At 40.0% G+C, this 26,112-nt stretch overlaps 2 protein-coding genes across 2 annotated transcripts; one reads left to right on the top strand and one right to left on the bottom strand.

Annotated features, from left to right (window-relative positions):
* The first annotated feature begins 378 nt into the window (after positions 1-378).
* On the top strand, positions 379-6,899 carry kbtbd12 (kelch repeat and BTB (POZ) domain containing 12). The gene is made up of 6 exons (XM_033625498.2): positions 379-532; positions 912-2,063; positions 3,972-4,242; positions 4,411-4,561; positions 4,672-4,869; positions 4,963-6,899. The coding sequence occupies exons 2-6, from the start codon at positions 991-993 to the stop codon at positions 5,130-5,132; spliced, it is 1,863 nt and encodes a 620-aa protein (XP_033481389.2). The 5' UTR covers positions 379-532; positions 912-990; the 3' UTR covers positions 5,133-6,899.
* ccdc36 (coiled-coil domain containing 36) lies at positions 6,375-14,117 on the bottom strand. The gene is made up of 8 exons (XM_033627662.2): positions 14,054-14,117; positions 13,699-13,764; positions 10,307-10,445; positions 9,549-9,685; positions 9,408-9,456; positions 9,228-9,312; positions 8,146-8,261; positions 6,375-8,024 (listed from the first exon to the last, which is right to left on the bottom strand). Exons 2-8 carry the CDS (start codon positions 13,749-13,751, stop codon positions 7,284-7,286), a joined length of 1,320 nt encoding a protein of 439 aa, XP_033483553.2. The 5' UTR covers positions 13,752-13,764; positions 14,054-14,117; the 3' UTR covers positions 6,375-7,283.
* Positions 14,118-26,112: the final 11,995 nt, after the last annotated feature.

Raw genomic sequence — 26,112 nt, 5'->3', positions numbered from 1 at the left:
TGGTCATTTAGGGGCAGAAGTATCCCTCTAAAAAACAAGGTCTGGTCATTGCAACATGTGGGCATACAGTACACTGGGCCTTTAAGAGAGAGCTGTCATGAAATCTGAATCCGAGCTAGCAGCAACGTTTCATTTCAGCCATTCCAGAGCTGCACACACGTGACCGAGGCAAACAAACTGGAATGGAGAATTACTTAAATCACACAGTACAACATAATGCCAATGAGTGACATTAGGACTGTCGAAATAATTCACAATATTTGTCTCTGTCACAGCTTAAAAAAAACAGCACTCTCCTGATCACTCAAACCCTTCTGACCTACTTGCTGTCTGCCTCAACACTGTCTATTTTTGGGTTAGTGGCTCAGAGGGCCACAGCGGTGAAGGGGGTACATATCTTTGTCTTTTGCAATTGCTCAGACCCTCTCTAAGCCCCCTGACTGACCCATTCGGCCACATGAACAACACATGAAAAACATGGACCCTGACTGGTCTTTTTAGATCAAAGATAACAGAGGAGCTGATGACTATGGTAAGGCTTTCATGAAGGAATGTTGAATGATGTGGACAGATGACTTACTGTATATGGACAACAGTGGGCTTTTGTTATCTACAGCTAATTTGGAAACATAGTTTATTAGAATCATGGCTGCTTACATGTGAAGTTTATAAAAATATCCTGAAAGGTTTGCCATTGCTGAAGCCTTTTTAAAGATGTAGTTTTGTATTACTTAAATATACTGTCATATTTAAAATATTTGAAATGTTATGCTGATTTATGGCTAATCAAGTAATACAATAATTGCTGTTTTTATTCCCATAGTCAGGACACCTATCCAGAGTTTATTTGACTAAGCTGTTTGATATGATACTGATGACTGTTCAACATTTGTCGCTGTTTTTTCTTTCAGAGACAACCTTCTGACTGTTTGTTCAAAGTGCATAAAACTTCCTCTTTGTAAATACTATTGTTACTACAGTTGAGGCAAAATGGATCTTACAACCAAACATGGACTGGTGCTGCTCGACCAGCTGAAGAAGATGAGGGAGTCTGAGCATCTGACAGACGTTGTGCTGGTTGCTGAGGGCATCAGCTTCCCCTGTCACCGGGTCATCCTGTCCGCCTTTAGCCCATACTTCCGTGTAATGTTTACATGTGGCCTGCGTGAGTGCAACAACAGAGAAATATTCTTGCGCGACACCCCCGCAGACAGTCTGGCCCTCCTCTTGAATTACATGTACTGCTCAGATCTTCCTCTCACTAATGCCAATGTACAAGGCATCTCTATTGCAGCTTTCCTCCTGCAGATGGATGACGTTTTCACTCGCTGTCAGCAGCACATGACCGAGAACATGGATGCCTCGAACTGCCTTGGTGTTTACTATTTTGCCCGTGACCTTGGTGCAGAGGAACTTGCTGACCATGCTCAGCGCTTTCTTAGGCAACACTTTGTCCAAGTCTGCCAAAATGAGGAGGTCCTGGATCTGGAGGCCCATCAGCTGGGGAAGCTCCTGAGTTCTGATGACCTTAATGTTTCCCGCGAAGAGACCATTCTAGATGTGGTCCTTAGCTGGGTCAAACACAGCACTCTGACAGATGGAGAGGTCCGTTTTCTGCACCTTCCAGAGCTCCTGAGGAAGGTCCGTCTGCCACTGGTAAACCCTGACTATTTAAGAGAGGCAATAAGGAGGAACACGGCCCTGCTGGCTGATGCTGAATGTCTTGAGATGGTCAATCAAGCTTTGGAGGCCGCATCGATGCATCCCTCAGCTGCACCACGCAAACTAAAGCTGCGGTATGGCATGGAGACCACAGATCTGCTGCTCTGTGTCGGAAATGACGGCAGTGGGATTAGGTCAAGATATGGAAATTTTTCTGAGCGCAGCTTTTGCTATGCCCCATCCACAGGCCGGATCTACTATATCACGTCACCTCGCTATGCAGAGGCTCTGGGGTATGTGTGTGCCGGGGTTGTAACTGAAAGAAATGACATTATAGTGGCCGGAGAGGCAGGAGCTCGCAGAATGGCCCGACAGAAGGATGTAAATGTTGAGATCTACAGGTAAGATATTAGGTGGTATATTTGATAACTCTGTATATTCTTGCTTCTTTCATTACCCCTTTTCCACCACTATCATTTGACACCATTTGTGCACCAAATTTTGAAGAGTTGGGAGCACTGACCAAAAATAAATTGTTTTAGAACCCAAGAAGTTGGCTTCCAGTTGGAACCAAAAAAAATAGCAGGTTCTCCTTGACCTGAGGAGCGAACCATGAAGTTCAGAAGTCGTCGACATCCCGCACTTGAGCAGTGACTTGCGGTGTCACACTGACAAAAAAAAGCCGTCCTTTATCAACAGCATGATACACGGCCGGTTGCCATTATAGTTTAACGGCACTTTGCAGCATCAGGGGGTAATGCAGCGGGACAAAGGCAAAAGTTAAGGCGGTCAAAGTCCGAACAGGGTGGGTGGGACCTTTACTCAGGAGAGCGGTGTTCGCGTCCTGTAAGATTATAAAACCAAACCCTGTTGTTTTTTCCTAAAGCCAACCACATGAGTTAGTTGTTGAACAAAGAAAAGGCCAATTTGGGGTGTTGTACCAACGTAGTGCATTTATTTTGAAAGAGACTGTATGTAAATGGTAAACTTCCTGTGAAAATGAAAGTGCATTTTGAAATAAGACAATGCATGTTACAAGTGGAACTTAACATGGCATCCCAGAACATCAACAACCAATGCACCCAGGGTACCTTTCACGTCGTATCTGGACATGAAAAGTCCATGATCAAAAATTGATATGTGACAAGGTCGGAGTGAAAATGCGTTGACGTAATAGTCTTCTACATCTGCTTATCATTAATACTTGGTCCATGCTTGTCTTTTGGATAAAAACAGATATCTGTAAGGAGTGGTGTAGTGGTAGTTGATGAGGTGGTTGTGCTACTTGGTAGATAGGTACTGAGGAAGAAGAAGGTATGCTCTCATATATTTTTCGGATGGATTTTTGGCTGATAGGTGGGTATACTGTAAACAGACAGACAAAAGACATGTGTATACCCCAATACAGTGTTGTAGTATTCGAGGTCTGTTTTGGTCTTGAAACCAGTCTCAAGACCACTTTTTGAAGGTCTCGCTCTCGTCTCGGACTCAACCACATTTTCATTGAGTCTTGTCTCGGTCTCAGACAAAGAGCACTCAGAATTTTATTTCAATACCGGTCAAGACCACAACTGCAGGGATATCATCAAATTGCCTGTCTAAAAAATAGTGTTGAAGTAAGCTGGTTAAGTTTATTTCAGCCCCTTTTGTTCATTTATATTTGTTTGCTCAAATGAAACTCCCACACATAAACAGAAACATAAACACATAAAATTCACCTCTGCAATGGCTTTTGATTATTTTATCAAGACATTTCTCTTGACACTTAAACATACACACATAGAATACACACAGTATGCATGAAGAGGAATCTTCATTTGTTTTTATGGGAATGTGGATCTTTCAGATCAGTTTGAGGAGAGCCTATAGTCCACATGTTACCACATATTATCATAGGTGTGTCATGCAGTGTGGGATTCGTACTAGTCTGGTCCTGGTCTACTCTCAGTTTCATTCCCTAAAAGTCTTGGTCATGACTTGGGTCTTGGTTTAGGTGGTCTTGACAACAACAATGCCCTGTATACCTGTGTATACCCTCCACTACACCACTGTCTGTGACTAATAAGAGCTCACAGGTATCAGTACGATCTGCCATCTTGCTACTATTGTTTACTTCCCTTGTGCATTGTGCAACGCCTTCTGTTGATGACACATCCTTGATTACAATGGCTCTGCTCAAAACTGGTGGAACTTCGTGCCGGTTCATAGATAGCACCAAGGTTCTTAGAATCCTGAACATAAAAGAACCAGAGCTAAATTTGGTGGAAAAGGGGTAACAGATGGTAATCATTGTTATCCTGGGTTGCCAGGTATAGAGTAGAGGCCCAAGGAAGCTGGGAGCGCCTGACGTCAGCAGAGTACCGTGATTCATATGCTCTGGGGTCACTGGGTGACACTCTGTACCTGCTGGGTGGACAGATGAAGCTGAAGAACCAGTTTCTCATTACTAACTGTGTGGAGCGATGGTCTATGCAAGGAGGACCCTGGCGCAGTGCAGCACCCCTGCCTTTGCCTTTGGCCTATCACAGCGTGGTCACAATGAAAAATCGCTTTTATGTGATAGGTGGTCGAACGCCACAGGTGATGTCAAAACATCTTCACACATATACTAACTTTTCCGCAGTTATTGTGACCTCTAGAAAGTCAGACTTCATTAACACACTTAATATGAGCTCTTACAATATCTGACTCCTCTCTGACTGCACCCGCTCTGCTTTGTCACACTCTCCCTCCCCTTCAACCATACAGTCATACCGGATGGATGATGAGCCTGAATGTCTTAGTAACCGCCTTCTGGAGTATAATCCAGACACAAATAAGTGGACAGAGCTGTGTCCCATGAAGTACTCAAAGTACCGCTGCAGTGTTGTTGTACTCAACGGTGAAATTTTCGTGATGGGTAAGATTCTATGCCCTGTTTCTTATTTTAAATCTCTCTTGGTATGCAAATGAAATGAAGTGCATTGATTCATGGAAGAATTAGTTTTACAAAACGATGCTATTTTGCAGGCGGCATTGGATGCGAGGGTGTAGACCGTGGGCAATCACGCCGCTGCCTCAATGCTGTGGAGATCTACAACCCAGATGGAGATTACTGGAGGGATGGACCTCCTCTCCCAACTGCACAACTCTCACTGCGCACCAATGCCTCTAACGCAGGAGTGGTGGGAGGCAAAATCTATGTGTGTGGATACTACAAAGGAGCAGGTAATGATAGAATATCCATATCCACTGATAAAACCTGTCGAAAGATGTTTCTAAGTAACTGTATTACCCTTTGTGTTTCTCAACTACCTTTAGATCGTCATGATAATATAACTAAGGACATTTTGGAGCTGGACCCATGGGAGAAGCGGTGGACAGTGGTGGCTCGGCACGCTCTGATGCATGACAACTACGACGTCTGCTTAGTGGCAAATCTCAACCCGAGGGGTCTCATGTCCCCCCCTGCAGACTTAGTTAAACAGTGACACCCCTGTCAGATCAGGTCAAAGTTTGTGTGGGAGAATTAGTGTAGGAAATTAATAATGCACTTATTGCTGGGCCAAAAGCATTCACTTTTTTTTCAAGCAGAAAAGGTTGTAGTTGCCTGCATGAAAGAGGATCTGCTGTCATTGATTTGCACGTTTAGAGATTCTCATGTTAATGAGAACAGAAAGATAACTTGTAAATACCATATGTTTGTTGTTTTTTTATCTTGTTGTGTAACATCAGAGACTGATCACCTGAAACCTGCAGCTGTGTGACACATGGCATTATCAGCAACGCCAGGAAATTATTTCCTTGGACATACCCCCCCCCCCAACAAAAACAGTTTCAAGTTATAATTAGGGCTGCAATTTAGTTATTTTCATTATCAATTAATCTGACATTTTTTTGGTCATTATTTAGTGTATGAAATGTTAAAAATAGTAGACAAATTGGATTTACAATTTCTCAGAGACCACGGTGAAGTCTGAAGTTTGTTTGTTTTGTCCAACTAACAGGCCAGAACCTTACACTATTCAATTTACTGTCACATACAGTACGACAGAGAAAAACAGGAATTCATCACATTCAAAGCCTGAACCATTCGATGTTTTGTATTTTTGCTGAATAATGGCTGAAACAATTATACCAATTCATTTCCTGTCACTCAAAGGACAACCCAACCGCCAGAAAAAATATTGGCATTCTAACTGTGGTGTAAGGTAGTTATGATAGGCCCCAGTGCACGCTATCATGCACATACCGTCTCATCACATGATCCTAGACACAACATCAACATGTTACCCAGCGATCATTATTGCACTTTTTTATGTAACAAAAAATACCAAAGAAAAATATATTTTTAATTAATCTAAATAAATAATTATTCATCTAATTTAACAATTTTAATAGCTGATTTATAGTTATAGAATAAGTGTATAATTTCATTGTAGATGCTGTTAACTATTTTACAAAAAAGAAAAAGAAAAAAATAAACATCACAGACTGTTTAACTTCACGAGAGTTCTTCTTTGAACACAGGCATATTTTCATGGTGCCAATCGCTCATAAGGACCCATTCTCGGAGGGCCCACTCTCTCTATGGGCCCTGCACCTCAAAGGCACCAGTGCATCTGCACTGCCTGCACTGTCTATATTTACACCGCTGCATTGTATGTTTCTGCAAACCACGGATATGTTACATTTGTATGTTATGATGTAGTGGATACGTTAAAATACCTGGTTTGGAGGGCACTATCCACAAGATGTGGAGGCTAAAAAGCCACTGGAAACACAGTGATGACTTGCTACAACACAAATGGTGTTGTTGTGTCTTTGTCTTTGGCAGCCATCTGATAGCACAGCACCAACTATCCCCTTCACCTCTCGGCCACAAAGTCAGCCCAAATATAACTTCAGAAACACTGATATGTGTGTGAAAGACACAAATGTAACCTGCTAGTGGTTTGCAGAAACGTACGCTAACATTTTCTTCTCTCAAATCAGCTGTAGTTCAGGAAGTGATCATTGTAGCTCTGGTTATAATTATGGACTTCGATATAAATCATACCCGAGACACTGGTTTGGTCTATTACTGCAGGGCAAATATTAAGCCTTATAATGCATATGGTTAATTGACATTGTCAGATTACATATACAGTATAAAACTGAATATTTTATGTTGTATCATCAACTTGTTTCTTCCTTTTGTGGTATTTTTGCTGAAGCATAATGAAATGTTTTCTGCTAATAAACACACACCTTAATGATACTATTGAGGCATGGTTATTTATCTGAACACAGACACTCAATTCTTTTAGTTTATTTTTCAGGTAAGCAGTATAAATACAGAATAAGTTTTAAAAAAATCACCCAAGTGTTACAATATTTTTTATGTCAGCAGGTCAACTTCAAATATGTGTAAACAGACATATTTGTGGGTCAGTTTGTCCTTAACGTACTTTTCATTAGTAGTTTTTTTACACCCCTCCGCAGCTCTTCCACCATCAAAATAAGATAAAAACATTTGTGTTTATTCTTTAAAAACTGAATAACAAGTCATGTAACAAAAGACACAAGTGATAATAAATATACCAATAAACATTTCTGGCTTTTATTCCCAACAATAACAACACAAAGGCTTCACTCATGCTCTAAAAGCCAAAACCACAGTCCATCTCAAACAACTGCAAGAAGCCTTCAGGTTTCACTGGGGTCCCTGGTTTGGACTCTGCCGAGAGCTTCTCTGAGATGGTTTCGACTCCTGCGAGGCTGTCGGGGCTGTTGCTGTCCTGAGACCAGCAGGTGAGAGGGGTGATGAAACATCCCTCAGCGATGGATCTCACCTCCCTTTTCTGCGGTTTCATACTGTCTAGGTTGAGACTGCTCTGGCTGGTCACCGTGTTCAGATCATGACGCTCACAGAGAGGTACTGAAACTTTCTGATGTTTGTCACAGTTCATGGGAGGCTTACGATTTTCATCCGTGACAGTGCGCTTCTTCCTTTGTGAGAGCACCAGCGGCCTCTTTTTGTGCCTCCCATGGCCTCTCAGAGAGAATTTCCTCTTTCCTATGATGCACCTGGGATCCTGAGGGGGAGCGTCCACCTGACTGTGTTCAAGGTTGGGTGTGTTACGTGTCAGCTGTGTGCTTTCAAGCATGTTGTCCTGCAGGAAGTCGGATAATGGCTGCTCCAGCCCTGGTGACGTCTGGATAGCACTGTCTGTCACTTTCCCAGGGCTGGGTTTGGCTGAGTGCTCTGAGACAAAAGTGCTGAGCAGTTTCAGACCCTCCTCAAGCATGTTTCGTTGTTTCTCATGCTCCTCTCTCAGACACTCCAGACTATTCTTTAAGCTTTGCAGATCTGAACAAAATTCTGCTGTGGGGTCCCCACCCTAAATGGTAAAGATCACCAGTTACACTCATCACTAGTTACAAACATTTATTAAAGAAAATCTACTTTCATCTCATTGAAACTGCAGCAACTGGACATTAAGCTACATACATACTATTCACCTTTTGCATCCTCTCCTCCAGTTCAGCCATCATCTCTTTCTGGGTGTTCACTTTATTCAGCAGAGTCTCAAACTGCTGGGAAATGTCACTCTGAAGACTGTTCAGATTATTTTGCACTGGGATGAATAAATGAAAAGACGGAAATGCGCATTTAAAACAAATCTTTCATCTTCATGCACTGAAAGTCAAAACTATTTAAAAATGTATGGAACCATGTAGTAATTATTCAAAGTTAGAGGAGATTGTGGGTGCCCAATGTTTGATCACCGGGCAAAGAGCACCATCTACTGGCAATAATAAATGCTTGCTCACTGCCTTTTGACATTTTCTCAAAAAAAAAATCCTCTTAGAGTTAGATCCTGGTAAAGATAAAATTTATTTACAAAGTATCTTAGCCCTGAAGAGATCTCCTAAGGTGAAAAACTATCAGCAGTAGGGAGGAGGCCATTTAAGAGGCTTAAGAGTTTTTTAATCAGAGGAGAAAATGGCAAAAACAAAAAGAGGTAGGAGAAATATTCTCCAAATGCTGGATGACAGTGAGTCAATAAAATGCTATGGATTAGATTGTGCAGGGATAATTCCTGTCGTCAATCTCATTAGAGATGCACTCACACCTTCCACTTCACACAATAACAAAATAGCATCAGAAATAAAGTGATCACAACGCTAAGATATTTGGCAACTAGAAAAACACAATAGTGCAGCAGTGATGATTCATGTCTGTCTCAACGTTCCATCAGAAGAGTGATCACACTTACAATTACAGCACTTTCACAGTCTCATATTGTGACTTAGTTAATGTTATTTCCTCTGGATATCCACCCCTTGCAGACTCACAAAAGGACAACCAATCACATCTTTTTTTTAAAAATCCCCATACCTAACAAGGTGTTCAGCCACACCTCACACCACACCTATGGTAAAAGGCCTTTCTTTCTTTCTTTCTTTCTTTCTTTCTCGGAGATGCAAAGATGCTCAGAGAGCTAGAGTTAGGACACGGCCCCTGATCTTAAGTGTGCAAAAAACAGCTCTAAATTCAAAGATGTTAACAAAAAAATACATAAATTAATTAGTAAACTTACATGTTGATGCAAAATTGTCAAATTTTTGCAGGACTGTTTGGCACACAGACGTATTTCTCTCTGTGCCAGCGACCAGCTGTTGGATCTGAAAAAACATGGCAGCATTTTCTAACTTGTTCCATCTACAAAGACGAGCTGCATCATTAAAAAAGCAACCAAATGGACGCCCACATCACTTACATTGTTGAGAGTCTCCCGAAAATGACTACATTCTTTGGCTAATATGTCACTGTTAAAGCAAAAAAATACATGTGTAAGAAAGGTCAGAAGTGATGAAGCCTGCTTTTTAAAATCTCATCAATATAAATTCAAGGTGAGTACCTGTCAGTTTTTTCTTTTGCCCTTCTCTTGTCCTCCTCAAATTTATCCAGTGTTCCAAAAGCTTTGCTCTTGTCTTTGAAATCTCCAAACAGGAGAGGTTTAGTGTGATAATTGCTTGAAAACTTTGGATCACTTCCCTAAATGGAAAAGAAAAATCATCGTAACTGATTTTCACATAATCTGAATGATGATTAATAGAACTGTATGTGCTCATAAGTTTTCAATATGACAATACATGTTATCCACCAGCCTCCTGAATAACTGCACTCAATCATAATGACACATTTAAAGTGCTAGTTCACATTTTTGGAGATGGGGCTGTAAGAGGTTTTTATCCAGTCAGCCTGTCCCCAAATTGGAGAAGCAGCAGACTACCAACATGGGAGCTAAGCAGTGTACTGCTGTGGACAGGTGCAGCAGCAAAACATATTTTAGCCACCTATAAAAGGGGAATATGGAAGTTCTATGGTTGAAAAAAAGTAAGTACAAGAAGAAAGGGCTGTCAGATAGCAAGGTAAAGAGCTGAAAATATTCTCAATATAGTGTCCGCTTAGATTGGTGTCTGCTGACTGACAACACTCCTGCAAAAATCCCCATCAGCTGTCCCATTAGACCCTTGACTTTGCTCACTTATAAATATTATACTGAGTGTAACCTACATCTAAGTAATAATGTCATCAAACTGGAGGGGCTGGGTCAGAAGATTTTACTGCCTGCCACACCAACAACTTCTTATAAACGAAGTTGAAAATTCTCACCTCTTGTGAACTTTGTTGGGAGGTCCTGGATGACAAACTCATATCTTGAGATGTGCCTTGAGAATTTTCAGGCCAAAACTGAGACCCAAAGAAAATCTGAGAGTCTGTGAAACTCGAGTATCCGCTGGTAGACACATTTCTGTTGTTCCCAAATGGTTTGATGAGTTAAGAAAACACAAACAATTTGATTGTGTAGCTAAACACACACACACATTGCTCTCAAATGTAGGGCTTGATGATTAAATATTATTACACAGTTTTACGAATTAAAAATGATTGACCACAGTTTCATTTAATATTACTAACAACTGGAGAAGAGTAGTCACGTGAGCTAATGTGAGCGATTGTTAAAGTGATAATCTCGAAGATTTCCATTTAAATAAACGTCTGTTAGTTATTATCTATCACTGAATGAGGTAACACATTGGTGATGGAGCCTATGGCCCAAAAAACATGTTTTGAGAAAGGTGTTGGACCACAAAGTGCTGCCAGAATAGCTTTAAATATCTTGTGTGCTAAGCATGTAACTACGGTGGTAAAAATGCTCTCTCTAGAGCCAGTGTTTGATTTGTCCGCTCTGGGCCACTGTACAACAATATGGTGGAATCTGTGGAAAAGGACCAGGGGCCTGTATCACGAAGCAGGATTAATGTCTTAGCGAGGTAACTTCAGGGTTAACCCTGGGTTTTCGGTCTCACGAAGCCGGTTCAGTTCTTATTGGGGTAGATCACCATGGTAACTTACTATGAACGGCTATCCTGCTCCGGAGCAGGGTAAGATCAGGGTTGAATCTGATCCTATAAAGAGCTCCACCCACTGGCCAATCAGCTGTTCGGAAAAAAAAGACTCCGCTGACAGAAATGCAGGTTTAATTAATTTGATTGATTTTGATTTGAAAGTTTATTTTGAACATTAAAAAAGAAAAGAAAGCAACAACAACAGACAATGAAAATATTCTTCAAAAAGGAGTGGAAAGAAGTCGAAATTTCATCCCACCCCTTCATAAGAAAGAAACTGATCATTTGCGGACACTCAATAGCACCATTAATTAGTGCCATCATTTTGTTTTGTTGGAGGAAATGATCCCTGTTAAAGATAATGGGCCTAATTGACAGCTTTGCTGCTGGAAATGTGGAAAGTAGCCTATTATGTCTACACTTCATGGTGTTTGATGGATTTTCCTTTTTGTTTTTTAAAGAGGGAGACTAGGTATATTTTTGCGTAGCTGTTAATTTCTAACACAGCTCAATATCAGGATGATTGTATTCAGACTATCAATTTGGCGTTGGTATGATTTAATTGTGGCGTCAGCTTTAAGCTTTATTGTAGCATATTAACGTTATGACAAAGAAGACCAATTCATCAGACGTAATGATGTTAGACGATAATTGTAATACACGCAATTCATCTGCGCAGCATTGATTTCATGGGATTCAAGGGTGTGATCAGTGTCAGATGTACAGGTACAGGTACTGTAGCTACTTGAACCAGAACCAGTGATGAGTAATTTAACCTACACGTCATTTTATTTGCTACCTTGTTTTGTCTTGATTTTTCCCTCTCTCCTCCTCTATTTCTTCTTTCCTGACCTGTTTTTTTTTTCTTCTCTATTATGTGATTTCATTGATGTTTTGACAGGGGAATTTCTTTGATAAGCTTTTAGTGGCTTCTAACCTCTCCGGCACGTTTCTTCTTTTAATCTTGTAAATTTTATACTGTCTGTTTTTAACATTATGTGCAAATAAACTAATCTAAACTAAAACTAAACATTATTCATCCCGTTATGCGTTGCCACGCATGTTTCCTCCTCCTGCAGCTGCCAAGGTGTTGGCCTTTTCTCTAATGTTGCTTTTCTCCTCCTCATATTTTAGTAGAATTAATCTCTGATCCTCACGAGAAATACTTATATCCTACACAACTGACCTTTAATGCACCTTAGCATTGATTCTACTGGAGGGATAAACACAGTTCTTCCAAAACAAAATTCCCATATTTGGTGTTTTGATGATGGTGGTGGAGTGTGCTGTCTAAAACGTCCAAAATCTCAATTTTAAAAAAAAATCTGACGCAACTGAGCCTGCTCAGCATGTTTATGTTATGCCATAGAGCATGAGTGGATGTGAAATGTTTAACTGTGCCATGCAGTGCACCTTTGTGGAGGCATCTGCATTCATCATGTTTCCACACTCATTTATTCAGTTTTTTGCTTTAATATATCACCCGTCTGTACTTGCAGTATTTCAAACTGTGTGTAAAGGTTGACAATCGTGGAAAAATGTTGTACTGAAAGGTCCAGTGTGTAAAATTTAGGGGGATCTCTTCCTCTCCAAAACAAACGCACCCGTTGATTTAAACATTGCAGATGAGCCACCAGCTCAGTGCCTGCTAATATGTGTTCACCTTTTTTCTTAGAAAACCTCATATTTTCTAACCCAGACGTTCAGGAGGTTTCCCAAATTATCTCCTCCTCTCCAAAACAAATGGACTCGGTGATTTAAACTGGTAAAAACACTGAGTTAGGCAGACGTCGGAGACGGGCCGCTAGCCCAGCACCTGCTAATGCTGTTCACCTTTTTTTACAGACAAAAAATCCAGATGTTCAGGAGGTTTTTACTGGTAGCTGAGTTATTTGACGAGGTCTCTTCCTCTCCAAAACATAACAAAAAAACCCAAAAACAAACAAACAAAAAAAGAAAAACCCGTTTCCCCAACACTGCTTGTTGTGGAGGGGCTTCTAACTACGGTGACCAATGCAAAAACGTAACGAGCCCTGTCTAATGCCAAGGCTTTATTTGTCTGTTCTGGGCTGCTGTGGAAACATGGACCTGCACCATGACGATCTCCACGGACAAGGGCCTGCTCCCACTGTATATAAAAGCATCTCACTCTATGGTAAAGAAAATACAATTGTTCTTTTCAGGTGATCATACACTAGGAAACGTTCTTATTATATTATTTTCCATTTCTGCCAAAACTCTTTTTAAGTCCTACACATTGGACCTTTAAATCACTGCTAAGGCAGTTAGCTACTTCACATTAAAATGATTTAAGTGGTGACCCACGAGTTGGCTTTTATTATGAGCAGTCACTGGAAATGCAGTGTCTTTGTCAATGAGCTTAACACTTACTGCTATCATTCATCATAACAAGACAACATTCATTTTCGGCTAATTTTAAAATCAGATCACGGTTTGCTACTGCCTGGCCTCTTTAATAAAGCAACAACAGTTTCTTTTGCTGCTCAGCAACTGTTACCTTCAGTATTAAATCCCATTTGCTAACACCAGCAGTAATTAAACACAGTTGTTTCCAAATAAACCAGGACTGAAATCTTCGAGATTGCCACTTACAGTAACGTTAGAAGAGTTACGGTAATGAGTTACGGTAATCACCTGCTTCCAGTAGTGATGCTCAGCATTTCTTTTATGCTCTTCGTATGAGTCATTACGCCTGGACACCTGTTTGTAAACATAACAAATGAATAGCAATTTTAACAAGCTACGTCTTCATGAGAGCATCAATTCAGCTGCTGACAGACGGGTTTGACTGATGCGAGTTAGCTCAGTAAGCATTAATGCTAATGTTAATCACTAGCTAACTTTAAATCCATTTAAACGTAGGTTACCATTGATTGTTTAGCTAGAGAATGTTGTCAAGCCTTCACCACAGGCTAGTCACATTTAGTTAAGTTGCGTTATCGTGGTTTGAATAGCTAGTAAACGATAAATGTTTTAAACATAGACTCACAGTTAGCATAACGTTGTATCGGCATTACAGTAGACGGGACGTCAGTACTTCCTTTCAGTGCGGGCAGTACGCTCGCGAGGATTTAAATCTCCCGCTGTGTGACCTTTCAGAACGAGCTAGGCTGCATTCAGGGGCCGTCGGAAAAGTCCAAACTACGCCTGACAGGACCAAAACAACCACTGGAAGGATTTTTGTTCAAGCGATTTTAGAATTTGTTTATTTTATAGCACCTTCAGCATTTATTTCTCTAGCATAGACTCAGTTTATGACCTCTTAAAACTTTGGGTCGCTTCCTTTCTTACACACACACACACACATACACACATACACACACACACACACACACACATTTTTTATTTGTGTTGAGGTGAAGAGATACGGAAACAAGACTTAACTGTTTCTCACATAATCTGATAATAAAACTGTATGTATTTCTAATTAATCTTACTATACAATGACAGAAACTCTGTGTGTCTGTTCCACGTTTTTCTCCTCACTGACTTGGTCAATCCATGTGAAATTTGGCACAGTGGTAGAGGGTCATGGGAGGATGTGAATGAAGCAATATTACATCAATTGGCCAAAGGGGGACGCTATAGCAACCGATTGAAATTGCAAACTTTGAATGGGCATATCTCATGCCCTGTATGTCATAGAGACATGAAACTTTGCACAGAGATGCCTCTCCTCATGAGGAACAAATAACTTCCAGTGATATAGATTTTCCGCCATTTTGAATTTTTTGAAAAACACTTAAAATCGATCTCTTCCTAGGAAGTTTGACCGATCTGCATGAAACTCAGTGAACATAATCTAGGGACCAATATCTAAAGTTCCCCCTTGGCAAAAGTTGGAAAACTTACTAAAACTGAGCTTCTATAAGGCAATGAATATTGTGGAGGGCGTGGCTCATCACATAAAGGTGTATAACATCTCAAGGGTTTCACCGATCACCATGCAACTTTGTAGGCATTTGACCACACATAATCTGAGGGGACCCCTCCATTATTGACCCCATCAAACAAAATGGGGGCGCTAGAGAGCTAATTTCTTATCTAGGACTAACCGCCAAATCGATTTTTACTAAACTTGGTAGATATGTAGAACAGGACGCCTCAAGGTGACTGGAGAAATTTAACTCTAATTGGCAACTGGGTGGCGCTATAACAACAGAAAAATGCTTAAAAATGGCAAAAATGCAACCGATCGCTGTGGCTTTTTTTTTTTTTTTTTTGGTATGACTAAGTCATGGTATGGTATGCTGTACATAATCAAGGAAATTGTCAGTTGTCATCCTGTCAGTCAGTCATTCTACCAGTGCGCCCCACTTTTAAGTCAATACAACATATAAACACTTTGACTATCTGCCTTTCAACGTGCTACCTCAACTACCAATGTACAGTTTTAGCCCACTAACTATCCCACTATTGGCAATGGTACTACTGTACTTTCAATAAAGCAATCATACTATCAAATTCACAAAAACTCTGTCTGAATACATTGCTCTTCCTAATGCGTTCAGTTGACTATTTAATCTGCAATTTCCTATGACCTGTATCCCAAACACACACCATGTGAAACTGTACGTGGGCAACTGTGCACTCAATGCGTATGGACTAGTTAATTAACAATTTTAAGGAATAAATCAGTTTGTCATTATGTTCAATGGATGTATGGCACCTCTGCTGGTGCTTAGCAGTACAGCAGGGGTGTCCTGACTTTTTTGAATGGGGACCAGATTAGATTAAAAAGAAAAATAGATGTTAAAATATCAGGGGGCCAGCTGTTTCTCACATCATGTGAATTATTAAAAAAAAAAAAAAAAAAAACATACCGATGGAGATAACCCAACTGTTTCATCTGTTGGTGCAAAAGTATTAATATTTCCATCACTCCTAAAAGCAGTGGCCCTCACTGTTGACTTTATGCTGCATTGTTGTGGCCACATCTGTTATCTACAGGACATTTCTGCTGGTAACTGTTCTACAGTTTGCCTGTTTGCTGTCTGTTTATGGAACTGCATTAGTTCCACCTACGTAGTACTACTTGATTCATGTCTACAACCTGTATGATAGTCCTGCCATCATGAGGTGGACAGAAAAAGTGCAAGGTGATCTTGCTTGATTAACCAATATTGTGTGGGCAACACAAAGTATATTTTAAACAACAAGCCGAGGGCTGTTTAAAATCGGTCCATGGGCAACCGTTGGTCTCTGAGCTGGACTATGGATATCCCAGCAGCAGAGGAACAAATCCCCTTTAAAGCTTTTAGTTTGTGAAATTCCCGTACCCGACATAAAACAAAGCACAACCACATTTTTCATAACTTAAATACATCAAGTTGTTGAAATAGATGGTTGTATGAAAACATATTCCTGCAAAATTAGTTTGTAAATTGGTTGATGTTTGGATCGTCCCACAAACCAAATATAGTGACAATTAATCAATTGATCAATCAATTAAGCAAGCAATCAATTTTATTTAAAGTGCAAAAGGGACAGTGTCAGCCTTATCACATCTGTCTCTGGAAGTAATTATCAGCATGTCACCAGCTTGGACGTAATGACAGTTATTTTTAGCCCACGTACAAAAACACATAAAGTTTCATCAATACCTTTTTCCATCTTTTAAATTTATACACGTTAATACAAGATATATACAGTATAGACAGAAATATAAATATAAATACACTATAGATAAGATATATACAGTATAGACAGAAATATAAATATAAATACACTATAGATAAGATATATACAGTATAGACAGAAGTATAAATATGTATAGGTATGTGAAAGCATATATAGAAGAGGTAAGTGTATATAAAGTAGTGTGACAGTATTAAGTAAGTATGTATGAGTCAGCAGCGAGTGAGTGGTGTTACTTAATTGGAATTCCATTAAATTTTTAATCAAAATGAAAAAAGTAATGGTACTACACCATTGTGAGTGATCAGGTCAATAAGCAAATAATAAGAAAAAAGCAATTTGAATCAAATACTAATACTAATAAAATCAGTACTGCCAAGAAAAATAATAGCACACAATACAGTTCCACACTCCAGCTAAGTCTCTCCACAAAGTTCTTGACAGGCCGAGCATGGTCGGGAGGCAGGTGAGTGAGCTGTGACGTTTTCCCAAACACAACACAACAATTCAAGATCAGTTTCCCCATCTTTCACTACTGTTGTTTTTCCACCATGGATTATCCAATACATCTGCTGGAAGATAGTTTTGACCCATAAACTCAGTCAGATTTAAAAAAATAAATAAAAAAAAAATAAAACATATGCTTCAAGCACCTCCATTCTCTCCATACTCCATATATTTGTTTTAATCATAATTTTAATTTTAGTTCATGTCAGTCTGACCAAGCATTTATTTTATAGTAAAGTAAAGGGTTGACAGTGAATGCGGACCTGTACATGAATAATCAATTGCATCTTATATTGAGCTGAAAGAAACTTTCTCTCTTCCTGAAGCCAACTTTTTCATAATTTACAAGTCAAGTCAAATATTTTGTTTAAAAAAAAATTGAAGACCCACTGAAGCAACACTCTTTTTATGTTTTGAAGAAACAACATCCTGGTTCTAAACATATTGTCTCAAAATTTGTGTCATTGTTTCTAATATGACTCTTGTTTAATCAAACCATATCAAATCTTCTGGGAGGCAGATCTTGTTGTAGAGTTGACTGAGGAGGTGTGAAGGGAGGAAGAAGATCCATTTAAGTTCAGTTAATGCCAGACTGCAGCGGATTCAGTTCAAAGTCATGCATAGATTACATTATTCCAAAGAAAAGATTAACAAAATGTATCCTAATGTATCTGATATCTGTGACAGATCTAACTATGCAAAAGATACTCTGGGTCATACCTTTTGGTTTTGACCTGACTGTCCTTTTTGCAGGAGATCTTCTCTTGTTATTGTAAAATTTCTGATATTCAGATTGAACTTGACCCATTATTTGCCACATACTGTACAGAAAACCCTGATGGTTGGCATGTTAATAGCAAAGAGGATCATTCTTAAGGAATGTAAGGTTACCAGCACTCCTTGTTTCTCCAGATGGCTTAGGCAACTAGTCTCGGGGATACATCTATAGAGACTTCAAAACAATACACTGTGTTTGCAGGATAATTTTCAGGGTACCTGGGGCCCAATAATTAGACACTTTAATTTACCATCGATTAGCTAAAGTCCCTACTGTGGGACACGTTTTGTTATTCTTCTCCATTTTCTTGTGTTGTTAATGTAATAGGCAAAAAAGTTTATCTCTGTATTGTATGGCTTTTTGTGGGTTGTGTATGTATACAATGAAACAAAGACAAATTAAATTAAATTGTTTATGGACTAATTAGAATTCTTAAATTGAAAAGTTTTGGTGACTGTTCAAAATGTCCAGTTCACCTGAACGGCATGTTTTCAGAGTGTGGGAGGAAACCGGAGTACCCGGAGAAAACCCACGCAGACACGGGGAGAACATGCAAACTCCACAGAGACAGGAAGAGGGCCAGGAGCTCCTGCTGTGTGGCCACCGTGTTGCCCTTGGAGGACAAGTGAAGCTCTGTGAGGGGAAGAACCCCTCACAGAGCTTCACTTGTCATGTCACCGTCATCCATGGCGGTGCAGCAGGAGGTGAAGGTCTTCCTCATCCAGGAGAAGAAGCGCTGGGCACAGTTCTTCTTCTTCTTCTTCTTCTTCTTCTTCTTCTTCTTCTTCTTCTTCTGCTGGGTACCGGTGTCGTCTGAAAATCAAAGGACACTGAACACCTCATCCGTCCTTCAAATGAACAATAACTTAGATAGAAAGAGAAGTGACTTTTTCTTACCACATGAGGTAGAGTCCTGACATGTCCAGGTGTCACTGTCAGCTACTTCCACTGAGGAACTCTCAGTCTCAGCCTGCAATCTAAACACACACACACACACACACACACACACACACAGTTAGTTTATTCCTCCTGTTATTGTCATGACATCTTATAGGAATCATCTAAGCTTCAGTCGTGTCCAAAGTCATCTCACCTGACTGCACTCTCCTCGTCCTCCATCAGCAGTGTGTTCTCAGGTGCAGCAGGCTGAACCAGGATCACACCTGATGGAAGGACAGTGAGAGATGCTGGACTGTGGTGCTCCTGGTGGATGCTGACGGTAGCATCCTTTTCCAGAGCAGTCTCTGCACTCTCCTCGTCTTCCATCGTTATTGTGTTCTCTGGTGCAGCAGGCTGAACCAGGATCACACCTGATGGAAGGACAGTAAGAGATGCTGGACTGTCGTGTTCTTGGTGGATGCTGGTCGTGTCGTCTCTGTCTGGAGCAGTAATGGCAGAAGGCTCCTCACTTACAGAAAAAACACACAGAGTGAGTGATTTTAAAAGGAAGGCTCTCTTACATTTGGCAGATGAGTTTTAGGAGCCAAGGATATAACCTCGCTCACTTTCGTTTCCCCACTGGGTTGGAAACAGGAAACATGAGTTACCACAACAATAAGCAAATATGCAACAATCACTAATCAAACTGGGAAAAAAAATAAAAAAGCATGACCAAAAAGACTCACATCAGGACACCACACACACACACACACACACACACACACACACACACACACACACTTACCAGGAGCTCTGGTGGCCTTTGTCAATGAAAGGATGAGAGAGGACTTCACTGGGAGTGATCCTCTCAGCCTGATCCATTTCAAGCATGGCCTCCAAGAGATCGATGCACTGCCCTCGCTCCACAGCCTCGTTTTTGTTATTCTCCTCCAGACGCAGCTAGTTTAGGAAATAATAACAATTTCAGAAACAATGGTCAAATTGTCCGTCAGTCAAGTTGTCAAGATTCATATAAAGACGCTCAATGAAAGCTCAGTTACACTTACCTGTCTCAGATCATCCAGAGAGGAATAGGGGCTGGGACTGTAGGGCCTCTGTGAGTTTTCTCCCAAGTACTCATGAAGTGTCTGAAAGAAGGTCCAGTGTGTTTATATGAATGTTCCTCGTAATGGGTAACTTCAGTATTTTTGAGCCTGGACCCTATTTCCCAGGTTATTGTGTCTAAATGACAAATGGGAACAACAATGTTTGGAAATGGTCCTGTGTTGATCGAGACCACTGCAGACAGCAGCCACGAAGAGGGCTACATTCTAACCACTCAGGGCATAATCTACTTACATCCACTGAAAGTGCTTTTTGTGTCAGAGTAAGATTCTTTTTGTTTAACCAGAAACAGCCTCGAACTCACTATCGTCAAACCCACCACTCTATTTACTGTAAATAAACTATAACTTATCATCCAAAAACTCACTTCATTCAAGTCAACAGAAACAAAATTAAACTTACAAAATCCACCTTTGTTCGTTTTTTCACTGTTCCAACAATCACCAACTGTGGTTTGGCTGAAATAAAACCTTAATTCACCCAGTTAGATATAAAAATAAGCTTGCTCTAAGAACGCTTAAATTAGTACTGATTCTTTAAATGGAGTTTGGTGGGTTTTGTGTTAGCAATTTCAGGCTGTTTCTGATTTTATAAAACAGATCTTACTCTATACCAGAAAGGTCAATCAATCAATCAATCAATTTTATTTATAAAGCCCAATATCACAAATCACAGTTTGCCTCACAGGGCTTTACAGCATACGACATCCCTCTGTCCTTAAAGGTCCATCTTTGTTGGGTCCTTTCCATAATGTTGTCAGATTCTTCTAATAACAACCTGAGCCTGTCAGTGGCAAAAACAAGCAAAACTGATGGTGCACAAATGCCCTGAGAAGTTAAATTGCAGTCGGCTACACCACCGCCCGCTGCAGCTGTCTCGCTCGATACTGGACCAGTTTTAAGAACTGTAGTCCCATTAATCAGTCAGACACAAAAACATGGAGAAATAGGGTCCAGGTTGAAAAATACCAAAGTTACCCTTCAATAAATCCAACTGATTTACTGTTAAAATGTGAACATGTTATCTTCATTAGAGGTGAAATATCTTTATTGTGATACCTTGAGCCTCCAGCTGTTGGACTCAGTCCTGGTGAAATAGTCTTCTGTCTTTAGTCCATCATCAAGAAGATGGTCCGGCGGCTGACCGAGGATTTCAACATTGTAATGCATCTGGGGGGAAAAAACACAGCAGTACATCAACACATGCTACAGGATCGCTTCTTCTCTCTTCTTGTTGAGATGGTTTTTTTTACACCACGACACATTTTGGGCGGGCCCAAGTCTTCAAAGGCCTGTCTGAGGGTTAAGACTTGGTTTTAAGGTTCAAGTAACAACTAGGTTTGGGTCAGAATCAGGGTAAGAAGGGGCTAGGAGAGGCATTGTATCAAAGAGGTTCCTCACAAAGACACATGTACAAGATTGTGTGTGTGTGTGTGTGTGTGTGTGTGTGTGTGTGGTCTGACATTAGCTGCCAGCTAAACTAGCCGGTGAAAAGAAGTGAGGCTGGTCCCTTAGGATGAGAACATGCAAAAGTACTCGATCTATAGTGTCCAAGGGATGATGATGTTTTTCTGTAGGCCCACGTGGAAGTTAGCATCACACTGGTTCCTTGTCAAAAAGCCAATGGGATTTTTCTATTGGATTCTGGATTATTGCCGAAAATTAGCTCTGTGGCAAACATGTTTATGATACTTACAGGTTTTGTTCAGCTAGATAATCTTCACAAATAAACACCACTTCCATGATTATTGAAGCCTAAATGCAATCGCCAGAAGTGAAAAGCTAATGTTAGGTTATAAACAAACTACACTACCGTCGCATGAGCCAACGTCACTACCATAACAAGACTGTAAAGTCATGTTCAGCACAGCTTGGCATGATGACGTTCTGTAGTCTAATTTAGCCACTTGATGGTAACCGCCTTTTTTAAAATTCAAGGAAGCTTCAAAGTTCAGGAGTTGGGTATTTACTGACGTATTTAATATTGGAGAACAAAATGTGAAAGTCTCGTCGGCTTGTGTTAAACAAAGACCTGATTTCAGGCATCTAAACAAAAACCCATTGACTATGAGACAAGGGAACCAGGAGTGGTAAAATGTTAACTCATCCCTGGGGGACTCTATTAGAAAGACAGTGGACAGCAAGCAGAGTCCAGCTGTAGTAAATGACTTACTGCTTCATATGCATTTTCTCCAAACAGCAGGTAATCGCCGATGATCATGGTGGCCATCGCACAGCCCAATGACCACATGTCGATGGCCTCAGAAAATGGAAGGTCCAAAATCATTTCTGGAGAGCTGGGTGTGGAAGAAAAGTATCACACAGAATGAGGAACACTGTCATATTTCAAGGATTCAATTAGCACACGGAAGGAACTACAAAGTCCCTCCAGTATGATAATAACAATCAGTGTTTCTATAGATTTTACCTGTTGATGGTCAACAGATCCATGCCCTGCTTGGCTTCAGATGTTGGCAAGGCCAAGCCAAAGTCAATTAGCTTGACCTTGAAGGGTTGTATCCTGTGATTCACCATCATGATGTTGTCCAGTTTTAAATCATTGTGAATCACTCCAAATCTCTTCAGCGCCTTGAGAGCCTCGGCCAGCTGCAAGTACAAGATCAGTAATACAGCTCAGAGAAAGTACCACAGCTTTGCCTGGGAGATACTTTTGCAAAATGACAGGAGTTGCCAATATCTCACTTAGGGGGTCCGGCAAGGCCCCAGGAACAGCGCCGGGCTTTGAAGCCAATTTTACATAAAGGCTATAATAGAATCAGAATGTCTGGGTCTGTCATCTGATGCCAGTGGGCCATATTTTTTATCCCCATTTAAGTCAGCAGAGCGCTAAACCGTAAATTAGTAGCTCAGCCGCAGTAAGTCTCTCGTTTAGCCCCACAATGCAGGAGATCTGGGTAATTTCATACCGCAGAAATCAGGCTTTTTTGGCTTCATGTACCAATAAACAACCCCCAATGCTGTATTCAGTTCTCTATATATATATCAGTGGGGTCCAGGAGATTCTACCCTGGTACTTTTTAAATGAACAAGTTTACTTTGATATCTTCATGCTCTCTAGCAGTTTATTTAGACTTTGACTCACTTTATTCGTCCAGTGGGAAATTCATTTCCACTAACTGTACATTTACAGAGATCAATCACAAATATCACAGACACAGACATATTACAGACATCACAAAACATCACATGTTCATTCACAGAGGTGGACACTTTGAGTCAACAGGATCTCTTTTAGAATAAAAGTACAAAAGAAAATAATAGATAATCATTATCTATTATTTTCTTTTGTATTTTTATTCTAAATAAATTTCCAGAGAGCATGAATACATCAAAATAAACTTGTTAATTAAAAAATCCTAGTGTGAATTATTTTATTTTCATTGTGAATTAGAAAATGGTTGTGGGTCATCCAGCACCCTAGATTTGGCCCACAGGCTGTAAGTTGAGTATCATTGTACTACAGTTTAAGGTGTTCAATGCTGTGCTCTTTATCGAATTGCGCTCTGTTCTGACCTGTTTGATGATGGTGCTGATGTCACTCAGTTGCATAGGGGCACAGTCGGTCTTTAGAATGTAGTCCATTATGCTAATGTCACACATCTCAAACACCCGGGCTTTTCCACACCTCGTGTTGAACCAGCCAAGGAACTTGATGATATTGTGCTGGTCAGCTTTGAGGCGCATTAACTCCTGCATCATGGAAATCTGGAAACACATGAGGAGTGTCACACTGATGGTTAATATGTTCACATGTATGAAAGTCAGAGAAAACTATGTTGAAGATTTATGGGGCACTTTTTGAAGGCAGAGCTTCATATTGTGTTCAAACTCATGACAGATAGTTGCATTATTCTACATATAATCACTAAAGCTGTACCAGTGGTGGAAGACGTACTGGGATCTTTCAATTAAAGGAATACTTTACCCACAGATTGACAATTCGTTTATCAGTTAGTCATGCCGTGTTACCTTGAATTTGTGAAGCAAGCTTTGTTTTTCTCACATGCCTTCATGGAAAACTGTATTGATTTATTGATTGATTGGGGACCACGTTTAACAACAGTAACCTGAAACCTTCCTGTTAAATACTGATATGACAGTGAAACGTATCTATGCGATCTTCAAAGCCAGAGTCCAATACTAAAGGCTTTTTTGGGCTAAAATGCTAAAAGTAGCAATACCACAGAGTTAAAATACCTGCTTAAGTGTTCACATCATAATATACTTGTAGTACCTAAAGTAAAAGTAGGGTCTTTGCAGAATATCATATATCATATTACTGTATTTTAGTACTGATGCATTCATTTGTTGATCACGTTATTGTGGCAGCTGCTAAAGGTGCAACTAATGTTAATGGCTTTACATACTGTTGGGTAATTGAGGTAAGGGATAATGCCCATTAGAAGTTTTTTATTTCATTTCATATATTCATTTGACTCAAGACCATATCCCATAGTATGGAGCACAAACATTACATACAATAGGTAATAACAGAGCAATGGCCAACATGGAAACATGAACTCTTTGACATGCAGTTGAGGATGGTTCATGCCTCCACCTCCATCAGCAGCTGACCCTATTAATGTATTATTTCATAGCACTAACTTAAGGGGAATGCTTTTTGCACTTTACTAAATAAAACTCACTAAATACTAAAAGTAGTAAAAGTTTATATATTATATGCAATCACTCTTTTACAGCTGTGAACATCAGAATCAACAAACTGTCTCACCTCCTTGCCGTCATCATTTGCGTACAAGGGGATCTTTACAGCCACGGGTTGGTTGATGTCTTTCTTCCAGCATTTCACCACCTTTCCATAGCTGCCCGCTCCCAGAACCTTTATAGACCTGTATTGGCTCGGGAGTTTGATGGCGTTTAGGCCAAAGAATGATGGTGGATTGTAAATGGGGTCAGTCATTTTGTTGTCTTGAAAAGCTGAAAAGAAAAGAGAAAATTATATTAATTCCCTTAAAAGGATCCTAACAGTGTACACATCTTATTTCTTCTTCCATCTGCTGGTTTCCATTCTGTCATGGATTACACAGAAGATATAAAATACTGCTTTGGATCTTCATGTCTTTAACTCGTGTTTCATACTTCACTCCTGACCAAACCTTATCAATTTCCAGCAGCTTTTGGAGAGGACCTAGTTTCATGTAATCAAATTACAAAATAATCTGATCTGAAACCAGTGTTGGGAATATTATTTTTAAACGTAACAGGTTACAGATCACTAGTTACCCTGGTAAAAATCAGTAATGTAACAATTTGAATTACTTCATCAATGTCTAACAAATGTTTTGCAATAAAGCTGGAAATGTCCATAATATGTTGTGTCAAAAAGAAGTCATTTCTGCATGAAGAAAACATGCAAAGCAACAGACTGAATGTTTTTATCCTTGACTTTTTACAGAAAACACTGTATTTGGATATAACCCCTTAACAGTTTGATTAATAACTGTAAAATGTACTTAGATATCTTTCTCAATAACTGTAACTCATTATAATTACATATATTATTGTCATTTAATCACATGTAATGAACAGAGACAGAAACGCTGACTTACTTGTATCACAGTTTTGTATACGGTCCAGTTGTTAGGATCGCTCTGTCGTAATCTGTTGATAAGTCGAGGGTTGTAGTCTCCCCAACTGCTGTAGTTGAAGTGAGAAAATTCCACCCAGAGGGTCTATTTAGCTATTTCTAGAGTGAGATTCTAGAGTGAATTGTGATGTCACAAAGGCCGTAGATTTTCATTCCCATTCAGTTCTTAATTTTAAATGTAAACACAATGCACTGACACTACTCTGAGATCCATTCAGCACTTGTTGTTGATGGTCAGTACACCATGTAGAGATACTGTAGTGTGTACTGAAGTTTCTCAGCTGATCAAGTGTCAGGATATGAATTGTTTGTTTGAACAAACTCAGTATCCATCCATTAAACTGTATGTTTGGATTCACCATCAGTCTCTGAGACACTGAGGCCTGCAGACTGTATGAAGTGAAGCATCATAGTAAAGCATACACATACACACACTGGAGGAGTGTGTTGTGTATCTGTGTGCATTAAGGACATTAAATGCACCAAACAAAGTT

Source organism: Epinephelus lanceolatus, chromosome 1 (genome assembly GCF_041903045.1).
Source record: "Epinephelus lanceolatus isolate andai-2023 chromosome 1, ASM4190304v1, whole genome shotgun sequence".
NCBI classification, from domain to species: Eukaryota; Metazoa; Chordata; class Actinopteri; order Perciformes; family Serranidae; genus Epinephelus; species Epinephelus lanceolatus.
This window is presented reverse-complemented; position numbering and strand designations above follow the sequence as displayed.